Source organism: Lontra canadensis, unplaced genomic scaffold (genome assembly GCF_010015895.1).
Source record: "Lontra canadensis isolate GAN:19392208 unplaced genomic scaffold, GSC_riverotter_1.0 scaffold186, whole genome shotgun sequence".
Lineage (NCBI taxonomy): Eukaryota > Metazoa > Chordata > Mammalia > Carnivora > Mustelidae > Lontra > Lontra canadensis.
In genome coordinates this window covers 233,056-255,329 of record NW_022631180.1, presented here as the reverse complement: position 1 = coordinate 255,329, position 22,274 = coordinate 233,056, and the positions used below count along the sequence as shown (strand labels likewise).

The 22,274-nt window shown below is 48.4% G+C and overlaps 2 protein-coding genes across 4 annotated transcripts; one reads left to right on the top strand and one right to left on the bottom strand.

Moving 5' to 3' along the window:
* Positions 1-760: 760 nt before the first annotated feature.
* TUBB (tubulin beta class I) lies at positions 761-4,345 on the bottom strand. The gene is made up of 4 exons (XM_032847250.1): positions 4,104-4,345; positions 2,596-2,704; positions 2,216-2,326; positions 761-1,925 (listed from the first exon to the last, which is right to left on the bottom strand). Exons 1-4 carry the CDS (start codon positions 4,158-4,160, stop codon positions 868-870), a joined length of 1,335 nt encoding a protein of 444 aa, XP_032703141.1. The 5' UTR covers positions 4,161-4,345; the 3' UTR covers positions 761-867.
* A 2,108-nt stretch (positions 4,346-6,453) lies between these two features.
* On the top strand, positions 6,454-20,492 carry MDC1 (mediator of DNA damage checkpoint 1). 3 transcript variants are annotated; one of them, XM_032847244.1, is made up of 15 exons: positions 6,457-6,670; positions 8,522-8,660; positions 9,539-9,919; positions 10,005-10,074; positions 10,387-11,840; positions 12,586-12,651; positions 12,817-12,909; positions 13,440-14,258; positions 14,370-14,413; positions 14,866-17,118; positions 17,200-17,319; positions 17,448-17,630; positions 17,732-17,857; positions 17,967-18,077; positions 19,675-20,492. In XM_032847244.1, the coding sequence occupies exons 2-15, from the start codon at positions 8,525-8,527 to the stop codon at positions 19,840-19,842; spliced, it is 6,024 nt and encodes a 2,007-aa protein (XP_032703135.1). In that variant the 5' UTR covers positions 6,457-6,670; positions 8,522-8,524; the 3' UTR covers positions 19,843-20,492. The 3 variants fall into 3 exon arrangements, 2 of the variants coding, with proteins under 2 accessions (XP_032703136.1, XP_032703135.1); XM_032847245.1 differs by lacking the exon at positions 14,866-17,118 and having other exon boundaries at positions 6,454-6,670; XR_004381367.1 differs by lacking the exons at positions 17,967-18,077; positions 19,675-20,492 and having other exon boundaries at positions 6,454-6,670; positions 17,431-17,630; positions 17,732-17,847.
* The last annotated feature ends 1,782 nt before the right edge of the window (positions 20,493-22,274 follow it).

Genomic DNA, 22,274 nt, shown 5'->3' with positions numbered 1-22,274 from the left:
AGATGGGAGGGTCTCCTTGTCCCCTCTCTGGAAGAATGATTCAAAAGATTTAGGTGGCAGTACAAACCTTTCTGTATATATACAGCAGAGCTGGGTGTTTGCTAAGAAAGGGTGGGGATGGGGAGGCTAGTCCCTCTTCCCCTTCTTGGCCCCCTTCTCCAACCAGGGGAAAAGGAAGGAATCCAACATATGAAGGTGGTTATGTAGGAAAAGGGAAGGATCCTGCTTTAACAGGGTGGGGCAGACCCCTGCAAAAGAAACAGCTCAGGACACAGCTTGGAAGACGGAAAAAGAGAGATAATACTGTCAACACCTCTCCTGAAGCTGAGAGGAGCAGGGAAATTCCTGGAAATTAGGACTCAAGAGCCTGGATATCCCTCTCCAAAACTGCTCTAGAATAGAAAACCTTACCCCTTCCTTATAGGTACCTCTACTGCTATGAGGTAGCTTTGTTTCCTTTCCCCGGGGCTACCACATGGGCTTAGGATGGTGGCCATCTACTGGGTTTTAAGCACTTGGTTTTAGATGGGATCTGATGAGACCCAGCTTCTTGGAGAATTATCTTATAAAACAAAGGGAAATACCAACTGGACAGATGGGAGAAGGGGACACCGAAAGGAAATACAGGGTTACTGAGAATGGCAGAAATCTAGGTTTCCCAGAGTGGAAGAGAGGAGACATTCAACAAACAACAAGTATTTATTGAGCGCCCATTATGTGCCAGGCACTGTGTTCTAGGACCATCCCCCTCCAAAAAAGGAAAAAAAAAGAGACAGAGGCAGAAAATGTAATTCTGAGGGAGAGGACAGGGGCAGCTGAGGAAGAAGGCTGAGGGAATGGAGAAGCCTGAGGTGATGGTGCTCTGCCTTAGGCCTCCTCTTCAGCCTCCTCACCGAAATCCTCCTCTTCTTCTGCGGTGGCATCCTGGTACTGCTGGTACTCGGAGACAAGGTCATTCATGTTGCTCTCAGCTTCAGTGAATTCCATCTCGTCCATGCCCTCACCTGTGTACCAGTGGAGGAAGGCCTTGCGCCGGAACATGGCCGTAAACTGCTCTGAGATGCGCTTGAAGAGCTCCTGGATGGCTGTACTATTTCCAATGAAGGTGACTGCCATCTTGAGGCCACGAGGTGGGATATCGCAGACTGCTGTCTTGACATTGTTGGGGATCCACTCCACGAAGTAGCTGCTATTCTTGTTCTGCACGTTGAGCATCTGCTCATCTACCTCCTTCATGGACATCCGCCCACGGAAGACAGCAGCCACAGTGAGGTAACGGCCATGGCGGGGGTCACAGGCAGCCATCATGTTCTTGGCATCAAAGACCTGCTGGGTGAGTTCAGGCACAGTGAGGGCCCGATACTGCTGGCTTCCACGGCTGGTCAGAGGTGCAAAGCCAGGCATGAAGAAGTGGAGCCGTGGGAAGGGTACCATGTTGACGGCTAGCTTCCGGAGGTCAGCATTGAGCTGACCAGGGAAGCGGAGGCAGGTGGTGACACCACTCATGGTGGCTGAGACGAGGTGGTTCAGGTCTCCGTAGGTTGGTGTGGTCAGCTTGAGAGTGCGGAAGCAGATGTCATAAAGGGCCTCGTTGTCAATGCAGTAGGTCTCATCTGTGTTCTCTACCAACTGATGGACGGAGAGGGTGGCATTGTAGGGCTCGACCACAGTGTCAGACACTTTGGGTGAGGGTACCACACTGAAGGTGTTCATGATGCGGTCAGGATACTCTTCTCGGATCTTGCTGATGAGCAAGGTGCCCATTCCAGAGCCTGTGCCCCCACCCAGTGAGTGGGTCAGCTGGAAGCCCTGTAGGCAGTCACAGCTCTCTGCCTCCTTCCTCACCACATCCAGGACTGAGTCAACCAGCTCAGCCCCCTCTGTGTAGTGGCCTTTGGCCCAGTTGTTGCCTGCCCCAGACTGACCTGGAATGGGGTGGAGAGGCAAGCTTGATTAGTAAAGAAAGATAAAGGACCAAATTTCCACTTTTTAACTTTTGGAATTGTGTACACAAATGTGCCTTCTTTCTCACTCACCTGTAATACATCCCTCCCCCGTTATTAACCAACTAGGGAGTCACAACCAATGCCTATATTAGAGATTTCAGAACACGGCCCTGGTTAAGCACCCCAGTATACCAAATCTACTAGCCCTTGCTGTCTCCTTTACTCAAATACGCTGAACAGCATTACCTATTAGTATGTGTATAACTCACCAAAAACAAAGTTGTCTGGTCTGAATATCTGCCCAAAAGGACCTGAGCGAACAGAGTCCATGGTCCCGGGTTCTAGATCCACCAAGATAGCACGAGGAACATATTTGCCACCTATATGGAAGAAAAGAGTCAAAATTGGCAAAGGAGATCACCTGGAGCAGGGAGACCGCCAGGGGCCCTAACTTGTGATTCCAAGTGCGGCCACCAGGGGGCAGAGGAGCCAATCTTTTGCCCCATGGTGGGCAATCAAACCAAAGCCGCCTTTAAAAAAAAAGGAGAGAGCCATCCAAAAATATTAAGAGGTTCTCCAAGGCTGGAAGAGACCCCAGAGAAGCGGAAGAGGAGATGGGACCCAAAATTCCCTGGACTCCCAACCTCACCTGTAGCTTCATTGTAGTACACGGAGATGCGATCCAGCTGCAGGTCGCTGTCACCGTGGTAGGTTCCAGTGGGGTCGATGCCGTGTTCATCACTGATTACCTCCCAGAACTGCGGAGGGAAAGCAATGCGACTTCCAGCCAATTATGCCCACCCGACCTACACACATTTTAATCCCGGACACGCCCGTGGCAAGCCTGGTTCTAGGGCCTGTGGCATTCCCTCCCCCTGCCCGCCATATCCTTCTACTAGACATCCCCAACTCCAGGAAAGCTGCAGCTTTCATTGCCTGGAATGTGAGACGAGGTGCAACTGAGGAGGTCTTGCGATCGCAGGAAATTGTAGGGTTGGAATGTGAGGAGAGGGAGATGGAAACGGCCAACCAGACTGGACAAGCACACCTTTCTACCGCGCACAATGGGCCGGTGTTGGAGACCAGACGCTGCCGCAATCAACCAGCCCCCCACCCCGCCCTCCACGTGACTGCGGCGCCCGCGCCCGCCGCGCCACCGACAAAGGGAGGTGTCGCGCGTGGGCGTGGCGTGAATACCGCCCACGAGAGGCGGGGCTCGGCTTGGGCTAGGGCGCCCCCAGCCGGCCGGCAGGGCCGCATTGTCCCGGCGCGCCACGGGCGCCCGGGGCCCCGCCCTTCTGCTACAACGTAGCAGCAGCACTTCCTCCCTGCCCTTCCCCCGCTACACTGTAACCGCGCGAAAAAAAAAAAAAAAACCCACCAAAGAAAACATCCCCCACCCCTTGCCTTGGCCCCGGAATTTTCTTTCTTTGCTAGCTTTTTACCCCTTGCTTTAAATAAGGATTCTCTTCCTTTCTTCCACCGTTTAGTCCTGAGGGACCCTTTAAAGAAAAGGACTCTCCTACCCTCTTTCTTTATATTGGTTCACGCCCTAAGAGGGTCTCTTTACGGGAGATGTAAGGAAATAAAATTAATCCAGCAGCTATTAGTCTTCCATCCACAAAGAATTACGGGACCGCCCCTCGGGAATCGCGGGCGCGCGAGATGCCTATCTTTTGGGAAGGGTACCGAGCAGTGCAGCCCACCCTGGCGCACCCGTCCCCCACCCCACCGTGGGATCCAGGCTCCCCTCAGCCGCCGCCCAGCCTCGCCCCTTCCCCCTCCGGCGAAGCCCAGCCAAGAGTGGATGCACATGGGGAAACCTCGCCTCGCTTTGTCTCGGACGTTTCCGCATCTCCCTCCCTCCCCGTCCTCGGACCGTTAGAACACTTTCAAATAAAATCTTACAGAACCACGGTCTTCCCACCGCCAAACCGAAGGGTCATTAACAGCTTCCACCAAAATGAACCAGCCAAGACTAATTCCCATTTTTCGCAAACAAATTCTAGCTACAAACGTCTATTATATATGGAAAACTTTTGAGGGGCAAAGCCTGACGATGGGTGGTATGCAAATATATATCACAGCCATCGTTAATCTGGATTTTTTTTCTTCTCTAAAGAAATATAGTTAAAAGAAGAGGTTCAAAATCCTTACCTTGGCACCGATCTGGTTGCCACACTGACCGGCCTGGATGTGCACGATTTCCCTCATTGTTAAAATTTATTTTAATTTTTTTGCTCGCCTCAAGGTGTGTACGGGGCAAGAAATGATATGGAATTTTTTTTTCTATACTGCTAGTCTCAGGCTGGAAGGATGGGACGTGTCCTGGAGGCTGGAGCAGCGAGGTCCGAACGCAGCCGCAGGAAGGTTCTGAGAGAGAGAAAAGAGAGGGGAGGGCAAAAGAGGGAAGGCGGGCAGGGCGGGGCGCGCGTGCGCCTAGGCTGGGAGGCGGGAGAACAGGCCCCGCGCCACGGTCGGGAGACAAAGCCTTATCGAGGCTGGACCTGATTAGTCGATGCCAGTCACATATAAGACATCCATTGGTCTCTGCTCGGATGGACGAACGCAAGCCTCCCTGGGAGTAGTAGTCCTCCATTGTTGTCCGCGCTGCAAAATGAAGGGATGGATGGGTGGATAGTGGATTTTTGCTTTGGGGTTTTTTTTAAGGTTTTTTGTTTGTTTATCAAAAATGACCTTGCGCAAGTTTTCTTTCACCTATGCTTGAGTTTTTTGTACTAAAAGGGCGTAGTTTTCGGGGATACAGGAATTGGGATCCCTAGGGTGCCAGGCGTTGGAAGGTGGAGTGGGCACGCCCTGAAGGCTCCCTACTGCGGTAGCTATTGGGGAACGGGCTGCTTCGCTCAGCGAAAACTGGGGAAAATGCGGCACCTTGCTCTGCTACCTAATAGCTGGTCCTTTGGTGACCCAGGACATGAACTCGTAAGATGCTGCTCCCCCAGACAGGAAGAAAGGGGGGATTGCCCTCCTGCTGTTTTCTTGTAAGTTTTCTAGTGATAACCTTTAGAAACAGAATTGTAGCAATGGTTTTTCAAATTAGAGATGTAATTGTCTGAGGGTGTGTTCACAGAGTAAGTTGAATGGTTTATAAAAACTGGTATCTGGAATCTGTGAAGTCATTAGTTTCTGTCCATGTAAGGGGTTCTGGACTTTAGAGCAGCATTGGAGACACTGCTTTTGTCAGAGAACTATGGGATGAGGAGCCTGAATTTCAATGCCTTCCAGCCTGCCTCTAGACATTTTGGTGATAGTGTTTTTCAGTTTGCTGAATTCTTTGACTACATGGCTGGCCCTTGCAATCTTTCGAAAGCCTCAAGATTGAAACAAAAGAGGGGGGCGGATGGGAGAAAATAGGATGGGCTCAAGTCAGAGTGGCGTGCTTCTTAGGGGTTAATTCCTTTGATAGATACTAAGTGTCCGCCAATCCAGAAGCTAAGGATACAAAATGAGTAAAAATTGGTTCACCGTCTTCAGGATTTTGCAATTTGTTGGAAAATGTATAAACAATGGAGTGTGGTAAGCACTCTAATAGGACGTGTATCAAGGTTATTGTTAATTCACAGTGCATTCAACACATTTCTCCTTACCTAAACAAAAAATAGACCTCAACTTGTGTTAAGACCTTCGCTACCCACTTAAAAAGAGAGTATTTTACGTTTCAGGGCATGATCACAAGGAAAGCAATTACTTTATTGGGGCGGGGGGAGTTCAGAATTTAGAATTACAGGACTTCAGTTGTTTCTCCCTTACATTGGCTGTAGGAACCTCGGCAGGTCCTATAACTTCGCAGACTTCAATTCCCTCTGTAAAATCTACTTCTCCCTATTTAATTGTGATCGGAAGAAAGTGAGATAATTAATGCAAAAGGACTTCCTAAAGTACATACATAATCCAATTGTTACTATTCTCTTCTCGTCTTAGTACAATGAAATATGATTTTTATCAACCTTCCTCCACCTTTTGAAAGACCTCAACCTTTAAAATAGTTAACAAAACAATTCTCCCTCTTCGCCTACGGTTCCTTAGGAAAATGACCTCCAAATGTCCATCAGGGATGTAGTCTCCCGGAGGAAAGGACAGAACTTCCACTAAAAAAAAAAGAAAAGAAAAAAAAAAAGCCAAAGCAAAAGGAACTAAAGTTCCGCGGCGATGGAGAGGCATCAAACGCCACGCCTACGGGCAGTTCTCCAAACTGCAGCCTCTGGCCACGACTGCAACCCGCGCCTCATTTTCGTTTCTCATGAGTCAGCGGACTCCATGTCTGGGAGGACCGAGGAAGGGTTCTACCGCCGTAGTAGACGCATCCGGCGACGGCACTAGTAAGCCCCTCTATCCGCCAGCGGCGCCCAGACTCTGTGGTCGCGGTTTGGAAATCTGCGCGGGAAGTGGGCAGCGGAGGGTGAAGCAGCAGTGGGTTGTGCCTTGGAGCTGCCCAATCGAGGTGCGCCGTTCCGGGCGCCGATTACCGCCTCCCTCAATCAATTTCAAGCGCCCAGGAAAAGCCGCCCCTTTGAGCTGTTAAGGGGGCGGGGGCGAGGCTCTGGCTGGGCCTCTGGGTTGGGAGCTTCGTCAATCGTCGCGCAGCGGGGCTGTGACAGGCAGCAGCAGGAGCCAATCAGCGTATCGGCGCCCTCTCGGCCCGCGCGCCAGCGCCCCCGGGTCTCGGCCGTTACTGGTGGCGCGCGCGCGGGGACTCAAAGTAGGTGAGTTCTGGGGGGCCTCGCCCACCGCTCCTCGGAAGCCATCTTGGTTCTCTCGGAGGGCGGGAGGGGCGTGCCTTGGGTGCGACTGGGCGGAGGATACTTGGAAGTTTGTTTCTCGGGATTATAATACTCATCCTTCCTTGACGTCCCTCCCCGAGTTTAGGTATGAAGACGGGGAGACGTGGGACCTGGAACCTGGAGGGAGCCCCCTGGGGTGGAGATCAAAGATGGTGGGCCACTGGATTGGCGCCAAGGGCCCTGGGCTCCCGCTGAGTTCTCCATTCTTTAGGCCAGAGTTAGCACTATCCCCATGGACGCGGCCTAATTTCCCTGTCAACAGTTAACCTCTGCGGTGGCATCTTTCTGAGTGATTTCCACCCATACTGTGTTGACTTTTCATCACCTTTCATTTGTCCTTTCATCAGGAGTGCAGGGTTAATTTGACGTTTGGTTTGTGAAGAATGTATCCCGAGCTCTTTGAACAGTACCAGGTGCACAATAGGTACTGTCTCTTTGAACAGTACCCGTGGTGCACAGTAGGTACTGTCGAATGAATATGATGGGGCCTAGGGGAAAAGACACAGTTCTGCTGGTCCGGTTCTCTAGAGGGTCTGTGAAGGCAGAAATAGAATTAATGGTTACAATATAGTGAGAAGGATTAGGGGAAGTACAAGTTCAATGACCAATGGGGACCATGTGGGTACACGAAGAACACTAGAAGGCAAGGACAATTCCAGGAAAGTGACCTTTGAACTGAATCATAAACTATGGGTAAGAGTTGGACCAGAAAACTAGGAATGAAGGGCCAAGGAACTGGCTAAGGCATGCAGGTGTGGGAAACAACAGGAACAGGGTGTTCAGAAATTGGGAAGAAGGTCCATACGGCTGAAACATAGGCTTTGGTAGAGGGGAGCAGGACCTGAGGTTCAGATAATGGAGGATCTTGCTAAGGAGTTGAGATTTTACTTTATCCCGTGGGCATGGAAAGCCACCAAATATTAAACAGAGACAGTATCTTGGTGATCTTGGGCAAGTTCCTTAACCCACCTATGTTTCAGTTGCTTAGCCTGATAAATGGAATATAATAATAGTAGTTTACAAGGTTCTTGTGCGAATTAAGGGAGTCTCTCATTGTAAAGTAACTAGAGCAGTGCTTCACACATAGCAAACCTCTATGTATGTCAGCTGTTAGGATTCTTTGCAGCTTAGTTTGATCACACTGTGACGTTCTGGTAAAATATAAAAAGCCTGGGTTTTGCAGAAGCACATTTATTCTTGTCCTTTCCACCTACCTGCTGTGTTATCCTGAGCAAGTCATTTAATATTTTTAGCTTTGGTTTCCCAAATGCATGCCTCGTATGTCTATTATGCCTGACACATAACACAGTGCCCAACACACAGCTGATATTGGCAAAGTTTAGCTCCCTTTAAAATGTTTTTTTCAAACTGTGGGTTCCAACCCAGTAGTGGATAGTGAAATCAATTTAGTGGGTTGCAGATCAGCATTTAAACAATAATGGATGGGGGGGGGGAATGAAAACTGTCAGTGTATTGTATACCACAAGGCTAAGCATTGTTTCTCAAAATGTTTGTCTCTATACGTAAGCACATGCATTTGTATAGTTTGTGTACTTGGGACCTTCTAATATTTATTCCCTCTCCCGTAATATTTATGTTTATTATAGTCACAAATATTTTTGAAATGTTTCAGAAAGGTAATAACAGGATGATTGTCAGAAGGAGAAATGTCAACCATCTAGCTCTCCAGATTTACCCCAGTTATCAGCCTCCTCTTTAAGGCTGTGTGTGTGGACCTGTGATAGAGATGATGATAATGCGTTTCCTTCCCAGGTCATGGAGGACACCCAGGCTATTAACTGGGAGGTTGAAGAAGAGGAGGAGACAGAGAGACCCAGTGAATCCTTAGGGTGTAGCTTGGAGCCCGTAGGGCGACTGCATATCTTCAGTAGTGCCCATGGACCAGAAAAAGGTCAGAGGTTATTAGATGCTAAAGTACTGGTATAGGCCTCTTATTTTTGTGGGGAGGTAGTTGGAGGGTTGTAAGAAACTTATGCATGTTTCAAGGAGATCTGAAAAAATGTTTCACTGGGAATGCAGAGGAGGGGCCTGATTGAGTTGATTGTTTCAGGCAAGTACCCTGGGTTCAGTGGGCTCAGTTTTACTTTGGTAGGAGAAGATGAAGAGATTCATATGAAAATCCAGCATGGTCTGGAAATGGATGGTGGTGATAGTTGCACAACAATGTGAAGGTACTTAATGCCACTGAACTGTACACTTAAAAATGGTTAAATAGTAAATTTTTCATATATTTTACCACAGCAGAAAAAAATCCAATATGGATAGATAGGGTATTGACAATGAATAACACATTGCTTATATTCTTCAATACTTAGGTCTTCTGCAGTCTTGTGTGTGTGTGTGTGTGTCTGTGTAAGTAAAGCGACAAGTTTATTAAGTGAAGATATAAGGAAAAGCTCTCAAGAGTGAGGGGGTCCTGGAGCCCCTGGGTAGCTCAGTGGGTTAAGCCTCTGCCTTCGGCTCAGGTCATGATCTCAGGGTCCTAGGATGGAGCCCTGTATCAGGCTTTCCGCTCTGTGGGGATCCTGCTTCCCCCCCTCTCTCTGTCTGCCTCTCTGTGTACTTGTGATCTCTCTGTGTCTCTGTCAAATGAATAAATAAAATCTTTAAAAAAAAAAAAAAGTGAGGGAGTCCTGACAGGGTTGACTGTCTTTTGTTTTTCTTATGTGTGTGGGGATCTTGAGTTAGTAGTGGAGTACTTAATAGGAATATTTTCCTGATAGCAGGCCAAGACTCAAGCTTTAACTTATCTGCCTCTTTAATTCTTAGATTTCCCCCTGTATCTCGGGAAGAATATGGTGGGCCGAATGCCTGATTGCTCTGTGACCCTGCCCTTTTCATCCATCTCCAAACAACATGCAGTGATTGAAATTTTGGCCTGGGACAAAGCACCTGTCCTCCAAGATTGTGGCAGCCTCAATGGTACTCAAGTCCTAAGGCCTCCTAAGGTCCTAAGCCCAGGGGTGAGTCACCGCCTGAGGGACCAGGAGTTGATTCTCTTTGCTGACTTGCCCTGCCAGTACCATCGCCTGAATGTCCCCCTGCCCTTTGTTTCCCGGGGCCCTCTAACTGTAGAAGAGACACCCAGGGTACAGGGAGGAACTCAACCCCAGAGGCTCCTGTTGGCTGAGGACTCAGAGGAGGAAGTAGGTATGTCTGTGTATTGGGAGGGTGGGTGAGAAGATGGAGATGGTGAGTATAAAATAGTCAACTTACTCCTTTCTACTCTTGACAGATTCTCCTTCTGAAAGGTGTGTGATGAAAGGACCAAGAACCTCCCCTTTGGCAGCAGTAGTTCCAGAGAGGTGAGTGCCAAAGGGCCAGATACTTGAGTCTTCAAAAGGAGGAGGAACCAGGGACTGTAGGATCCATCTGCAAGAGATGCTTATCATGAAAGTGGGGAATTGCACATACTCTTTCACTCAGCTGAACTTTGATTGAGCACCTCTGATTGTGCCAAGTAGAGAACTAATTGCTGGAGAGAGGAACAAAACACCCACAAAAACCAAAAAACAGCTACTGCCTTGTGTCTGCCCTTATGGAGCTCATAGCTGAGCGGAGTATTCCTTCTTGGGAAACAGATGCTATAGACTCTTTCCCTTCTCTTCCCTTTGCAGTGATGAAGAGGGGCCTTCTCCTGCCCCAGATGGCCCTGGGCCACCATTTGCCTTCAACCTGGACAGTGACACAGATGAGGAAGAAAGTCAGCATCCAGCAGCAGGAGAGGCCTCCTTAGCTGCCAGAAGAGGCTCCACTGCAGAGACAGAACAGCCTACAGCTGTGGCAACTGAAATCCAGCTTGAAAAGGATCAGTGTTCAGTGAAGGAGAGGAACAATGGCACAGAAGTTGAGAGGGATGCAAGGAATGGGGTGGTCCCACTTGGGGCCACTCTGGCAAGAAACCAAACTGCTGAGGAGGACAGTGACACAGATATGGATGAGAGCAGGCCTGCTGAGGTCCACTGGGAAAGGGCCCAGCCTTCTGGCTTCACAGACAGTGATACTGATGTGGAAGAAGAAGGGATCCCTGCAACCCCAGCTGTAGTTCCTACGAAGAAGAGGCAAATCCTCCACGAAATTAGTACAAAGAGTCCTCAGGCACCTGCTTTGGTATATCTGCAGGAGAGCCCAGCCAGTAGTGATACAGATGCGGAAGAAAGTGAGTTCCAATTGGCAGTCCCTCCGGAGAGAAACCAAGCCTCCGTGGTGATTGACAGCAATACAGATGATGAGGAAGAAGTCTTAGCAGCACTTACTTTGGCACGTCTGAAAGAGAGCCAAGCCGATACATGGAACAGAGATCCTGATGTGGAAGAGAGCAGGGCCCAACCTGTGGCTCTTCTGGAGCAAAACCAAACCTCTGCTGGGAGAGACAGTGACACAGACTCGGAGGAGGAGGGTCTCCCAATCGAAAAGAAAGGAACTGTTCCCAAGTGTCATATAGACAAGGCATATTCAGAAAAAAGGCAGTCTCCTCTCCGAGACTGTGATCTAGGGGTAGACGAAGATAACAGCTCACTTGGGGTCCATCTGCAGAGAAGCCAAGCCTCTGCCACAGTGGACATCAACACACAAGTGGAGGAGAAAGCCCTATCAGGACCAGCCGTTACACTTGTGGAGAAGCTTCAAGTGCCTATGGTATGGACAAATCAAACAAATGTGGAAGTGGAAGGGGCAAAGCTGCCTGTGATGCATCTAGAGGAAACCCAGCCTCCTCCCCCTGGGGACTGTGAGACAGATGCAGAAGAGGGCACATCCTTAGCAGCCTCAGTGGTGGCAGATACAGGAAAGTGCCAGCTTCCAGCAGAAGGGGACGCTGGGACGGAATGGGCTGCAGCTGTTCTTGAGCAGGAGAGAGCTCTTGAGGCAAGGGCCCAGGGTGAATCCCTTGTGTCACAGGTGGAGCAGGATCTTCTCCCTGTCTCGAGGGAGAACCTTACAGATCTTGTGGTGGACACAGGCACTTCAGGGGAACCCATCCAGCCGCAGAGAGAGGGAGCCCAGACCCCCACAGAAAAGGAGAGAGAATTACGTGTGGACAGGACCAAGGACTCTGGGGACAACCATGGTGGTAAGTGCTGGACTTCCTCCCTTGACTCCTAAAAGAAAGAATGCAAAAATAACAATAATAAATAAATAAATAAATAAATAAATAAATAAATAAAAGAATGCTTATAGGGTTTTCTAGTCTATTTGAGCTGCTATAACAGAATGCCATAGGCTGGTTGGTTTATAAACAACAGAAATTTTTTCTTATAGTTGTGAAGGCTGGGAAGTCCCAGATCAGAGTGCCAGTATAGTCATGTTTTGCTGAAGACTGCTTCCTCTTCATAGGCAGCTGTCTTCTCACTGTGTCATCACATGGCAGAAGGGGCACAAAGGGAATTCTGGGGTCTCTTTTACAAGGGTACTATTCCCATTCATATGGGTTCTACCCTCATGACCTAATCATCTCCCAAAGAACTTACCTCCTAATAAAATCACATTGGAAATTAGGTTTCAACATATGAATTTGGGTGGGGATACAAACATTTGGTCCATTACAGAGGGCTTGGGGCTAGGGAGAAAATGGTAGAGAAAGAATATGGAAGTGTTAGATAAGACCTTTTTTTTTAAGGTTTTATTTTTTTGTCAGAGAGAGAGCAGCAGGCAGAGGGAGAAGCAGACTCCCCACTGAGCAAGGAGCCCAACAGGGGGCTTGATCCCAGGACCCTGGGATCATGACCTGAGCTGAAGGCAGACAGTTAACTGACTGAGTCACCCAGGTATCCCCAGATAGGACTTTCTATTATCTATCTTATATTTTCCTCTCTCAGATTCTGAAGACCTGGACCTACAGGCTACCCAGTGCTTTGTGGAGAGAGAGAATCAGAGCCCAGAAGGTGAGGACATCCATGTCATATGGATGTTGGTACAAGTGGGAGCTGGGAGCCCAGACTGGTGGTCCTTGAAGGTTGTGAATACTGGTGTGGGTGGGTCAGGAGGCCAGGAATGGGAGCCCAGAGTTCTCTGGAGGAGCTATGCTTGAGCCAGCTTTTCTTGTCCAGCAGTCCAGAGCATGGAGGATGAAGCTACCCAGGCCTTCCTGGTTACTCTACCCCAAGAGCCTGGCCCTTCCTGTTGCAGTTTCCAGGCCCCAGGTATAAGAAATTCTAGCCTTCATGCCCCTAACTTGGCATCATTGCTTTTCCCTCATGTTTCTTTCATAATCTTTGACTCTTCTGTGAATGTTTCTCCATCTCCATCATTTTTAAAGAGGCTGCTATGAGAATTTCTATGCACATGTGGGGTCTTAACTTAGACAAATATTAAATGTAGTGATTGTCCTCTTTATTCCAAGCCTTCCTTTAATAATCCACTTAGGTTTATCATTCATGAATTTTTTCTTTGAAAGATTTTATTTATTTATTAGAGAGAGCGCGCGCGCACACACCCACATGAATGGGGGAGAGGGGCAGAGGGAGAGGGAGAAGCAAGCTCCCCGCTGAGCAGGGAGCCTGATGTGGGGCTCACTTTCAGGACCCTGAGATCATGACCTGAGGTGGAGGCAGATGCTTAACTGACTGAGCCACCCAGGCACCCCTGTTATAAATTAATTATTCTTAATCTTTTCTCAACCTATTAAATTTTCAATCTGCATTTCTCTCCTCTTTTGACTCTTTACCTCCAGGTGCCCTGGATGAGCCATGGGAAGTCTTGGCAACACAGCCATTCTGTCCCAGAGAGTCTGAGGCCTCTGAGCCCCAGCCCATTGCTGCCCATCTTGATGCCCATGGATCTTGCCCCTCTACACCTAGGACAACACCACAAGCCCAACATCCAGAGATCCCAGTTCATGAAGAGGCACTAGGGACTCAAGGCAGAGGGATGCAGACTGTGGAGAAAGGCATGGGTACACCAAGGGGTACAGAGGGGATGACCCCTGAGAGAGGACTGTTGAACAGGGAAACCAAGAACCTGCCGGCAGAGGGGGTGACCCCTGAGAGAGGACTGTTGAACAGGGAAACCAAGAACCTGCCAGCAGAAGAGAGAGAAGATGTTATAGAAGAAGAATTAACCAGAGGGAAACAGATGTTAGCTAGAGATAATCAGGGACAAGAGTCTGACCAAAAGGTAAAAAGCGCAAGTATTGAAAGGAATATGGAGACTTTAAACATAGAAATTGAGATACCCAGGGAAGTACAAGAGGAAGAGATAGGAAAGCAGACTCTTGCAAGAGAAGTATTTGAGAGAGAAGCAGAGAAACTAGTACTAGAGAGAGAAGATGAGCCAAGTGGATTAGGCATTGAGGTACCAGAAGAAAAACTGGAGAGCAGCCCACAGAGAGGGGAAACAGAGAAAGGGAGCCAGGACCAGGAAGGGCAGACCTCCCATCTAACACCAGAGCCTAGAGCAGGGACGGGAGACCATCAGGGACTCAATTCAACCCTAGGAGTTTCTGGGAACCAGTCAGGTGGAGCCCCGATGAGCCCCAGGAGGCAGCAGAGAGGTAAGTGAAGGCAGAGGGAAACCCAAGATGGTACACAGCCCCTGTGCTAATCAACCCCTAAGTGTCTCAACTCTTAGACCTCAGCTCCACTTGCTTTTACTTTCTCTCTAGGCCACTGGACTTGCAAGATGCCACCTGCTGAGAAGGCCTCTGCGGTGAGAGCTGCTTTTTCTACCTCTTCACTGCCCCTTCACCTGACCTTGCTTTAGTCTACTTCTCCATCTTCCCGATTTTCTTCGGTTGTCACCACTCCTTAGTTGGCTTCTGTGCCTTTCCTTTCAACCTGTCATTTTCCATATCTGTTTCCCAAGTTCTATCTCCCTCTATCTGACTCAGAACGCCCATTTTTTCATGTCTTTTCCCTTTTTCCAACCATCCTTTTATTATCATCATCTATCTGTGGAGAACACTGCTGGCATGAGGAGAGGTCTGTGAGAATGAGGACTGCTCCCTCCCTAGGAAGTTCCCAGTCTCGTGGAAGGGAGGTCATAGATAAGTGAAATGCCAGGAACACACTCTAACCATAAACAAGTATTAAGAACATATCCAAGTACTGTCTCTCTTCTCTCTGCCTCTTCTTCCCTCACTTGCTTCTGTTTCTCCTCAGGGTGATCAGGAATCTGCAGATGCTTGTCTGCCTCCTGCAGTGCCTGAAGCCTCAACCCTCCACCACAACTCCCTCCTCTTTCAGAGTCAAAAACATCCTGTGCCCCAGCCCTTCCTTTCTCCCTCTCCATCTTCTTTAGAGCCCATTCCCAGAACCAGACAAAATGGGAATCAGGAAGTTCCAGAGACTACCTTGTCCTCAGACATGGAGCCTCTCCACTCAAAATCCAAAGTCAGGCTCCGAGGGTCCTCCAGGAAGACACCCTCTGCAGTTTCTTCTTTAGCCCTTGAACCTCACTCTACCATCCCCACAGACCAGCCCCTCAGTCCTGAGCTCACATCTCGGGTCACTCGGGGCAGGACACGTAGGTCCTCTGTCATGACCCCTGAACCAGTTGTCCCCACAGCCCCTGAGCTCCAGACTTCCACCTCCAAAGACCAGCCTGTCATGCCTGAGTCAACATTGCAGGTCACTCGGGGTAGAACACATAGGTTTTCTGTCAAGACCCCTGAACTGGTTGTTCCTATAGTCCCTGCAGTCCAGCCTTCCACCTCCAAGGAGCAGCCTGCCGCTACTGAGCTCATATCTCAGAGCAGGACCCGTAAATCTGTCAAGACCCCTGAACCAGTTGTCTCCACAGCCACTCAAGGCAGGGCACATAGGTCTTCTGTCAAGACTCCCAAAACAGTTATCCCCACAGCCCCTGAGCTCCAGCCTTCTACTTCCAAAGACCAGCCTGTCACCCCTGAGCGCACATCTAGGGTCACTTGGGGCCGTACACGTAGATCCTCTATCAAGACTCCTGAACCAACTGTCCCCACAGTCCCTGAACTCCAGCCATCCACCTCCAAAGACCAGTCTCTCATCACTGAGCCCATATCTGGGGCCACTCACAGCAGGACACATAGGTCTTCTGGTAAGACCCCTGAGCCACATGTCCCAACAGCTCCTGAAGTCCAGCCTTCCATCACCACAGACCAGCCTGTCACCCCTGAGCCCACATCTAGGGTCACTTGGGGCAGGACACGTAGATCCTCTGTCAAGACTCCTGAACCAACTGTCCCCACAGCCCCTGAACTCCAGCCTTCCACCTCCAAAGACCAGCCTGTCATCACTGAGCCCACATCTGGGGCCCCTCACAGCAGGACTCATAGGTCTTCTGGCAAGACCCCTGAGCCAGTTATCCCAATAGCTCCTGGAGTCCAGCCTTCCATCCCCACAGACCAGCCTGTCATCCCCAAACCCACATCTCAGGGTAGGACACCCAGGTCTTCTATCAAGACCCCTGAGCCAATTGTCCCCACAACCCCTGAGCCCCAGCCTGCCACCCCTGGAGGCCAGCCTGTCACCCCCAAACGTACATCTCGGGGCAGGACACCTAGGTCTTCTAGCAAGACCCCTAAATCAGTTGTCTCCACAGTCCCTGAGCTCCAGGCTTCCACCCCCACAGACCAGCCTGTCACCCCCAAACTTATATCTCCAGCCACTCGGGGCAGGACACAAAGGTCCTCTATCAAGACCTCTGAGCCAATTGCCACCACAGCCCCTGAACTCCAGCCTTCCTTCTCCACAGATCAGCCTGTCCCTCCTGAGCCCACATCTCGGGCCACTCGGGGCAAGACACATAGGTCCTTTGTCAAGATCCCCCAACCAACTGAGCTCAGAGCCCCTGACCTTGAATCTCTCACCCCCACAGATCACCTGGTCACCCCTAAGGCTCAGGGTTGTCAGGGTAAGACACTCAGGTCTTCTGGAATAAGTGCTAGGCCAGTTCTTACCACCCCTGAATTCCAGTCTCCTGTCTCCACAGACCAGCCTCTTCCCCCTGAGGCCATCTCTCAAGCCAATTGCAGCAGGAAGCTGAGAGCCACTAGGAAACATGGGTCCCTCACAGCTCCCATTGTCTGTGAGCCCTATTCTGCACTCCCTGAACCTAAATCTCGGTCCTCAAGGAACCAGAGACAAGGGGCAGTGAGAGTAGTTGAATCCCTCAGGACCACACCCAAGCCTGCCTTTGCCCAGCTTCCTGAGGCCCCCACTCATGCTACCCAGATCCAAAAGGTAGAGGGAGCAGGCAGATCAGAGTTCACCCCAGAGCCCCTGCCTAAGGCCTCTCAGAGCTGCAAGAGGCCTTTGGCTACTGTAGATTCACCCCCACTTCAAAAACGGCTCCAAAGAGGGGAAGTCACCCAGAAGACAGTGTTCCTCAAGGAAGAGGAAGAAGATCCAATGGAGAGGCCAAGGAAGGAGGAGGTGAGGAGAGGGCCGGGCCTGTGAAGCTAGGAAAGGGCTTAGAGACTCAGAAACTCCCAGCAAGATCTTTCTCAATCTCAGGATGTAGTGGCTCCAGGACCAGGCAAGAGAAAGAGAGACCAAGCAGAGGAGGAGCCCAAGGGACTCCCAAGCCGCAGCCTTCGACGCACCAAACCTAACCAAGAGTCCACAGCCCCCAAAGTAGGAGAAAAAGGGCATGGGGCTTGGTGGGAGACAGACAAGGGAGGATGGGAGGAGACCTAGGGGTTTGGAGACAGGCGCGGATGGTACGGGTTGCTGTGACCAGCTCAGGTTAACCCCCTCCACAGGTACTTTTCACAGGAGTGGTGGATGCCCGTGGAGAGCGGGCAGTGCTGGCCCTGGGGGGGAGTCTGGCCAGCTCAGTGGCAGAGGCTTCCCACCTAGTGACTGATCGAGTCCGACGCACAGTCAAGTTCCTCTGTGCCCTGGGGCGGGGGATCCCCATTCTCTCCTTGGACTGGCTGCACCAGGTGAGAGTCTAAGGAAGGACATACCATCAGAGATAACTGATGGCAGAAGAGCTGGGTGGTGGGCTGGGCTGAGCTTGTGTGCTCACTGCTACTGTCCTTAGTCCCGCAAAGCTGGTTGCTTCTTGCCCCCGGATGAATATGTGGTGACTGATCCTGAGCAGGAGAAGAACTTCGGCTTCAGCCTTCGAGATGCCCTGAGCCGGGCTCGGGAGCGAAGGTTGCTGGAGGTGAGAGGCTGTCTTCTGCCCTGTGCTTCAGCCTTCGCTCCAGAGGCTCCCCAGCTATTCATGGCCTCTCAGGGCATACATTTATGGACTCCACCATTCTTCCTCTTAGGGCTATGAGATCCACGTGACCCCAGGAGTCCAGCCCCCACCACCTCAGATGGGAGAGATCATCAGCTGCTGTGGAGGCACTGTACTACCTAGCATGCCCCGGTCCTATAAGGTATGAGTGCTGTGTTCTGGATCTGGTGAGGTGGCAGTTAAAGAGGTGGCTGGGGGGCGCCTGGGTGGCTCAGTGGGTTGGGCCTCTACCTTTGGCTCAGGTCCTGGGATCAAGCCCTGCATTGGGTTCTCTGTTTGGCAGGGGGCCTGCTTCCCCCCCCCTACCTCTGCCTGCCTCTCTGCCTACTTGTGATCTCTGTCAAATAAATAAAATATTTTTAAAAAATAAAAAATAAAGCAAGTAAAGAGGTGGCTAGAATGGGAAAAGGTTGGAGAACCAAACATGGACAAGAACACAAGAAGTGAGAGGGTGAGGGGAAGCTCTGTAGTATGTAAAGGGATAGGAATGAAGAAGTCTGCTGATTCCGAGTGGATTTATTTTTTTTTATTTATTTTATTTTTTTTTAAGATTTTATTTATTTATATGATAGAGAGAGAGAGAGAGAGATCACAAGTAAGCAGAGAGGCAGGCAGAGAGAGAGGGGGAAGCAGGTTCCCTGCTGAGCAGAGAGCCCGATGCGGGGCTTGATCCCAGGACCCTGAGATCATGACCTGGGCCAAAGGCAGAGGCGCAACCCACTGAGCCACCCAGGCGCCCCTCGAGTGGATTTATTTTTATTTTATATTTTAAAAATTTTCAAATATACGCAAAAGGAGAGAAAACTTCTATTATCAGTGAACCTCCCATATATCAAGCACTCAGATTTAACAAGGTAGTTTGGACTTTGCTACATTTTCTCCATTTATCTTTTTGTTCTTTGCTAAATTATTTTTTTTAAAGATTTTATTTATTTATTTGACAGAGATCACAAGTAGGCAGAGAGGCAAGGCAGAGAGAGGGGGAAGCAGGCTCCCCGCTAAGCAGAGAGCCCGATGCAGGGCTCGATCCCAGGACCCTGAGATCATGACCTGAGCCAAAGGCAGAGGCTTTAACCCACTGAGCCACCCAAGCACCCCTGCTAAATTATTTTAAAGAAACTGCAAACTTCATATTATTTCCCTCTCTATACTTAAAGTATACTCCTCTGAGATACTATGCACTTTCTTTTTTCTTTTCTTTTTTTTCTTTTTTTACATAATCACAACGCCATTATTGATCCATAACAAAATTAACAATAGTTTCTTGGTCATTTTCTTATATTCCATTAGCCAGATCTCACCAGTTGGCCAAAAATGTCTCTTTAAAATTCATGTCAGGATTCAAACAAGACCCATGTATTACCACAGTTGCATATCTCTTGATTCTCTTTTACTCTAGAAAAGATCTTCCCCAACCCACCTAGCCTTTTTTTTTATTTATTCCATTGACTTCCTACAGAAACCAGGTCAGTTGTTCTTTAGAATGTCTGAGTCTGGGTTTTTCTGTTTGCTCCTTTGTTGTATAATTTATGTTGTTCTTTTACATTTCCTGTAAACCATAGTTAAATTTAAAAGCTTGAATAAATTCAGGTTCAGCTTTTCTGGCAAGAGTACTTCTAGCTAGTATGCTTCATATCAGAGGTCTGTTTCAGTGATGCTAAAACTGATTAGTAGATTCTGAACCTACTTCTAGGATTCTTTTTCACTCCTGACTTTGTCTTTGCTCTGTCTTTCCCCAGCCTCAGAGAGTTGTGATTACATGCTCCCAGGACTTCTCTCGATGCTCTATTCCATTTCGGGTTGGGCTGCCCATCCTCTCACCTGAGTTCCTGCTGACAGGAGTGCTGAAGCAGGAAGCCAAGCCAGAGGCCTTCATCCTCTCCACTTTGGAAATGTCATCCTCCTGAAAACTTTACCACAGTACTCTTTTCCCTCCTAGACCAGTAAATAAAGTGTTAGAAAAGATTTGGAAGAAAGAACCTAGGGTTTTAGAAAGGTTTTGGATATACTGACCTATTTGTCTTGGAACATGGGTGGGGCTGAAAAGGTTTACGGGTAAACGAAAAGATAGGGAGATTTAGAGCCACAGATTTCTTAAATAACCACTTAAGAGTTGGGTAACCCCATACTCATCTCTTAAGTGGCTACCCTTAGCAGGACTTGATGTACTTAGTGCTATGAGGAACACACAGTGTCCTGCCTCCTGTTTGGAAACAAACCATTTCTCTTCTTCTTTTACTGGGATTCTTACTCATCTTCTGAAAGATAGTGGAAAGAATTTTAGTGTCAAGAACTTAAAGGGATGCTTGGAATGGGTAATTTAAGGTTGGAATTATGGAATGCTCTAAAATATTTTCCTTTCTTCTCACTCGATCTTGTTAGAAGCGTTCTTTAGCTTTGACTTTGAGCAAATCGCTACATTTTTCTGGCCTGCTTTTCCAGTATTTATAAAATTAGAGCTTAGGTTTAACTTCTGATAAATAAATATTCACTCTGTGCCTTATGGTGTAGTGCAGTTTTTTTTAACATACCTGAAATTTAAATTTTACTTATTTTATTTTTAAAGTAAGCTCTGTACCCAAAATGGGGCTCGAACTCACAACCCTGAGATCAAGAGTCTCATGCTCCACCAACTGAGCCAGCCAGGTGCCCCTTAAATTTAAATTTTAAAAGTTGGTTGATTACAATGATGGGGAGAAATTGGAACCTTTATTATACATTGCTGCTAGGAATATAAATGGTTCAGCTGCTGTGGTAAGTAGTCTGACAGTTTCCCAAAAAATTAGACATAGAATTCCCAAATGACCCAGTAACTCCATTAGTAGGTATATATGCAAAAGAATTAAAACTTGTGTTCAAACAAATACTTGTACACAGTGTTCATATCAGCACTTAACAAGAGCCAAAAGGAAAAAACAAAAACAAAAAAAACAAGAGCCAAAAGGTGAAAAGAAAATGTTCATCAGCAGTTGAATAAATACATGTGGCATATCCACACGATGGACTATTATTCATCCATAAAAGGTGGTGAAGTACTGATTCATGCTACAGTGTTTTGAGGATGAACCTCAAAGCATTATGCTAAGTGAAAGGAGCCAGACACGAAAAGTCACCTTGGATGATTCCACTTACATGAAATACCTAGAATAGGTAAATGCATAGAGACAGTAGAGTGGTGGTTGTCAGGAGCTGGGAGAAGGGGAAAATGTGTGCAGGGTTTTATTTTGGAATGCTGGGGTTTTACTTTGGAACTTGATAGAGACGGTGATTATACAGATTATGAAGGTATTAAATGTCACTAGATTTTTCTCTTTAAAATAGTTAATTTGGGGGCCTGGGTGGCTCAGTCATTAAGCATCTGCCTTCCGCTCAGGGCATGATTCCAGGGTCCTGGGATGAAACCCGCATCTGGCTCCCTGCCCAGCAGGAGGCCTGCTTCTCCCTCTCCCACTTCCCCTGCTTGTGTCCCCAATCTCGTTGTCACTCTCTGTCAAATAAATAAAATCTTTTTAAAAAATTTGAAATAGTTTATTTTGTTATGTGAATTTCACTTTAATTTTAAAAAGATGGGTGATTAGTTTGTGACTTTTCTGCAAGTGAATTATACTTAAGTTTGTAAAACTTTGGTGTAGTAGAATGAGCACGAGCTTTACTGACTTTTAACACTGCTGACTTCTAAACATGAACATGTCTCGATATATGTTAAGCACAGCCATTGTATGTGTGGCACATGGTAGGACCCAAATAAATATTAGTCCCATTGCGCAACTCAGAGCCTGTACTGTGTGAAACTGTCTATGGCCTGGAGGTCCAGGGGATTCCTTACAGTACCACCAGCTGCCTCTATATCCCTATTTATTTTATTTATTTTTTTTAAAGATTTTATTTATTTATTTGACAGAGAGAGAGATCACAAGTAGGCAGAAAGGCAGTCAGAGAGAGAGGAGGAGGAAGCAGGCTCCCCGCTGAGCAGAGAGCCCGATGCGGGCCTCCATCCCAGGACCCTGGGACCATGACCTGAGCCGAAGGCAGAGGCTTTAACCCACTGAGCCACCCAGGCGCCCTCTATATCCCTATTTAGCACTCATGTGCACTCTTAGTGACATTGAAGTGCCCTAGTTTAAATTTCTGGAGACTAGAGACCTTTTCTTACACTTCCAATAAATACTATAGCTTATAGCACAAATAAGAAGTATCTCTATCACTCAGGGTCCCAGCAAGAAATGACGACACTGTCAAATTAGGGTAATTTGGAGAGAGTTTAATAAAGTGAAATTTACAAAGAAATTGGAAGATTAGAGAAATCATAATGTTGCAGTACTCCAGTACCTCTAGCTCT

Excerpts from the sequence above, each read along its gene's own strand:
- TUBB (XM_032847250.1), bottom strand. The coding sequence starts at position 4,160 with ATGAGGGAAATCGTGCACATCCAGGCCGGTCAGTGTGGCAACCAGATC. Across the intron at positions 2,705-4,103 it reads GCAACCAGATCGGTGCCAAG|TTCTGGGAGGTAATCAGTGA; the intron begins GTAAGGATTTTG and ends TTCCCTCCGCAG. Across the intron at positions 2,327-2,595 it reads GTACTACAATGAAGCTACAG|GTGGCAAATATGTTCCTCGT; the intron begins GTGAGGTTGGGA and ends TCTTCCATATAG.
- MDC1 (XM_032847244.1), top strand. The coding sequence starts at position 8,525 with ATGGAGGACACCCAGGCTATTAACTGGGAGGTTGAAGAAGAGGAGGAG. Across the intron at positions 9,920-10,004 it reads GGACTCAGAGGAGGAAGTAG|ATTCTCCTTCTGAAAGGTGT; the intron begins GTATGTCTGTGT and ends TACTCTTGACAG. Across the intron at positions 12,910-13,439 it reads TTGCAGTTTCCAGGCCCCAG|GTGCCCTGGATGAGCCATGG; the intron begins GTATAAGAAATT and ends CTTTACCTCCAG.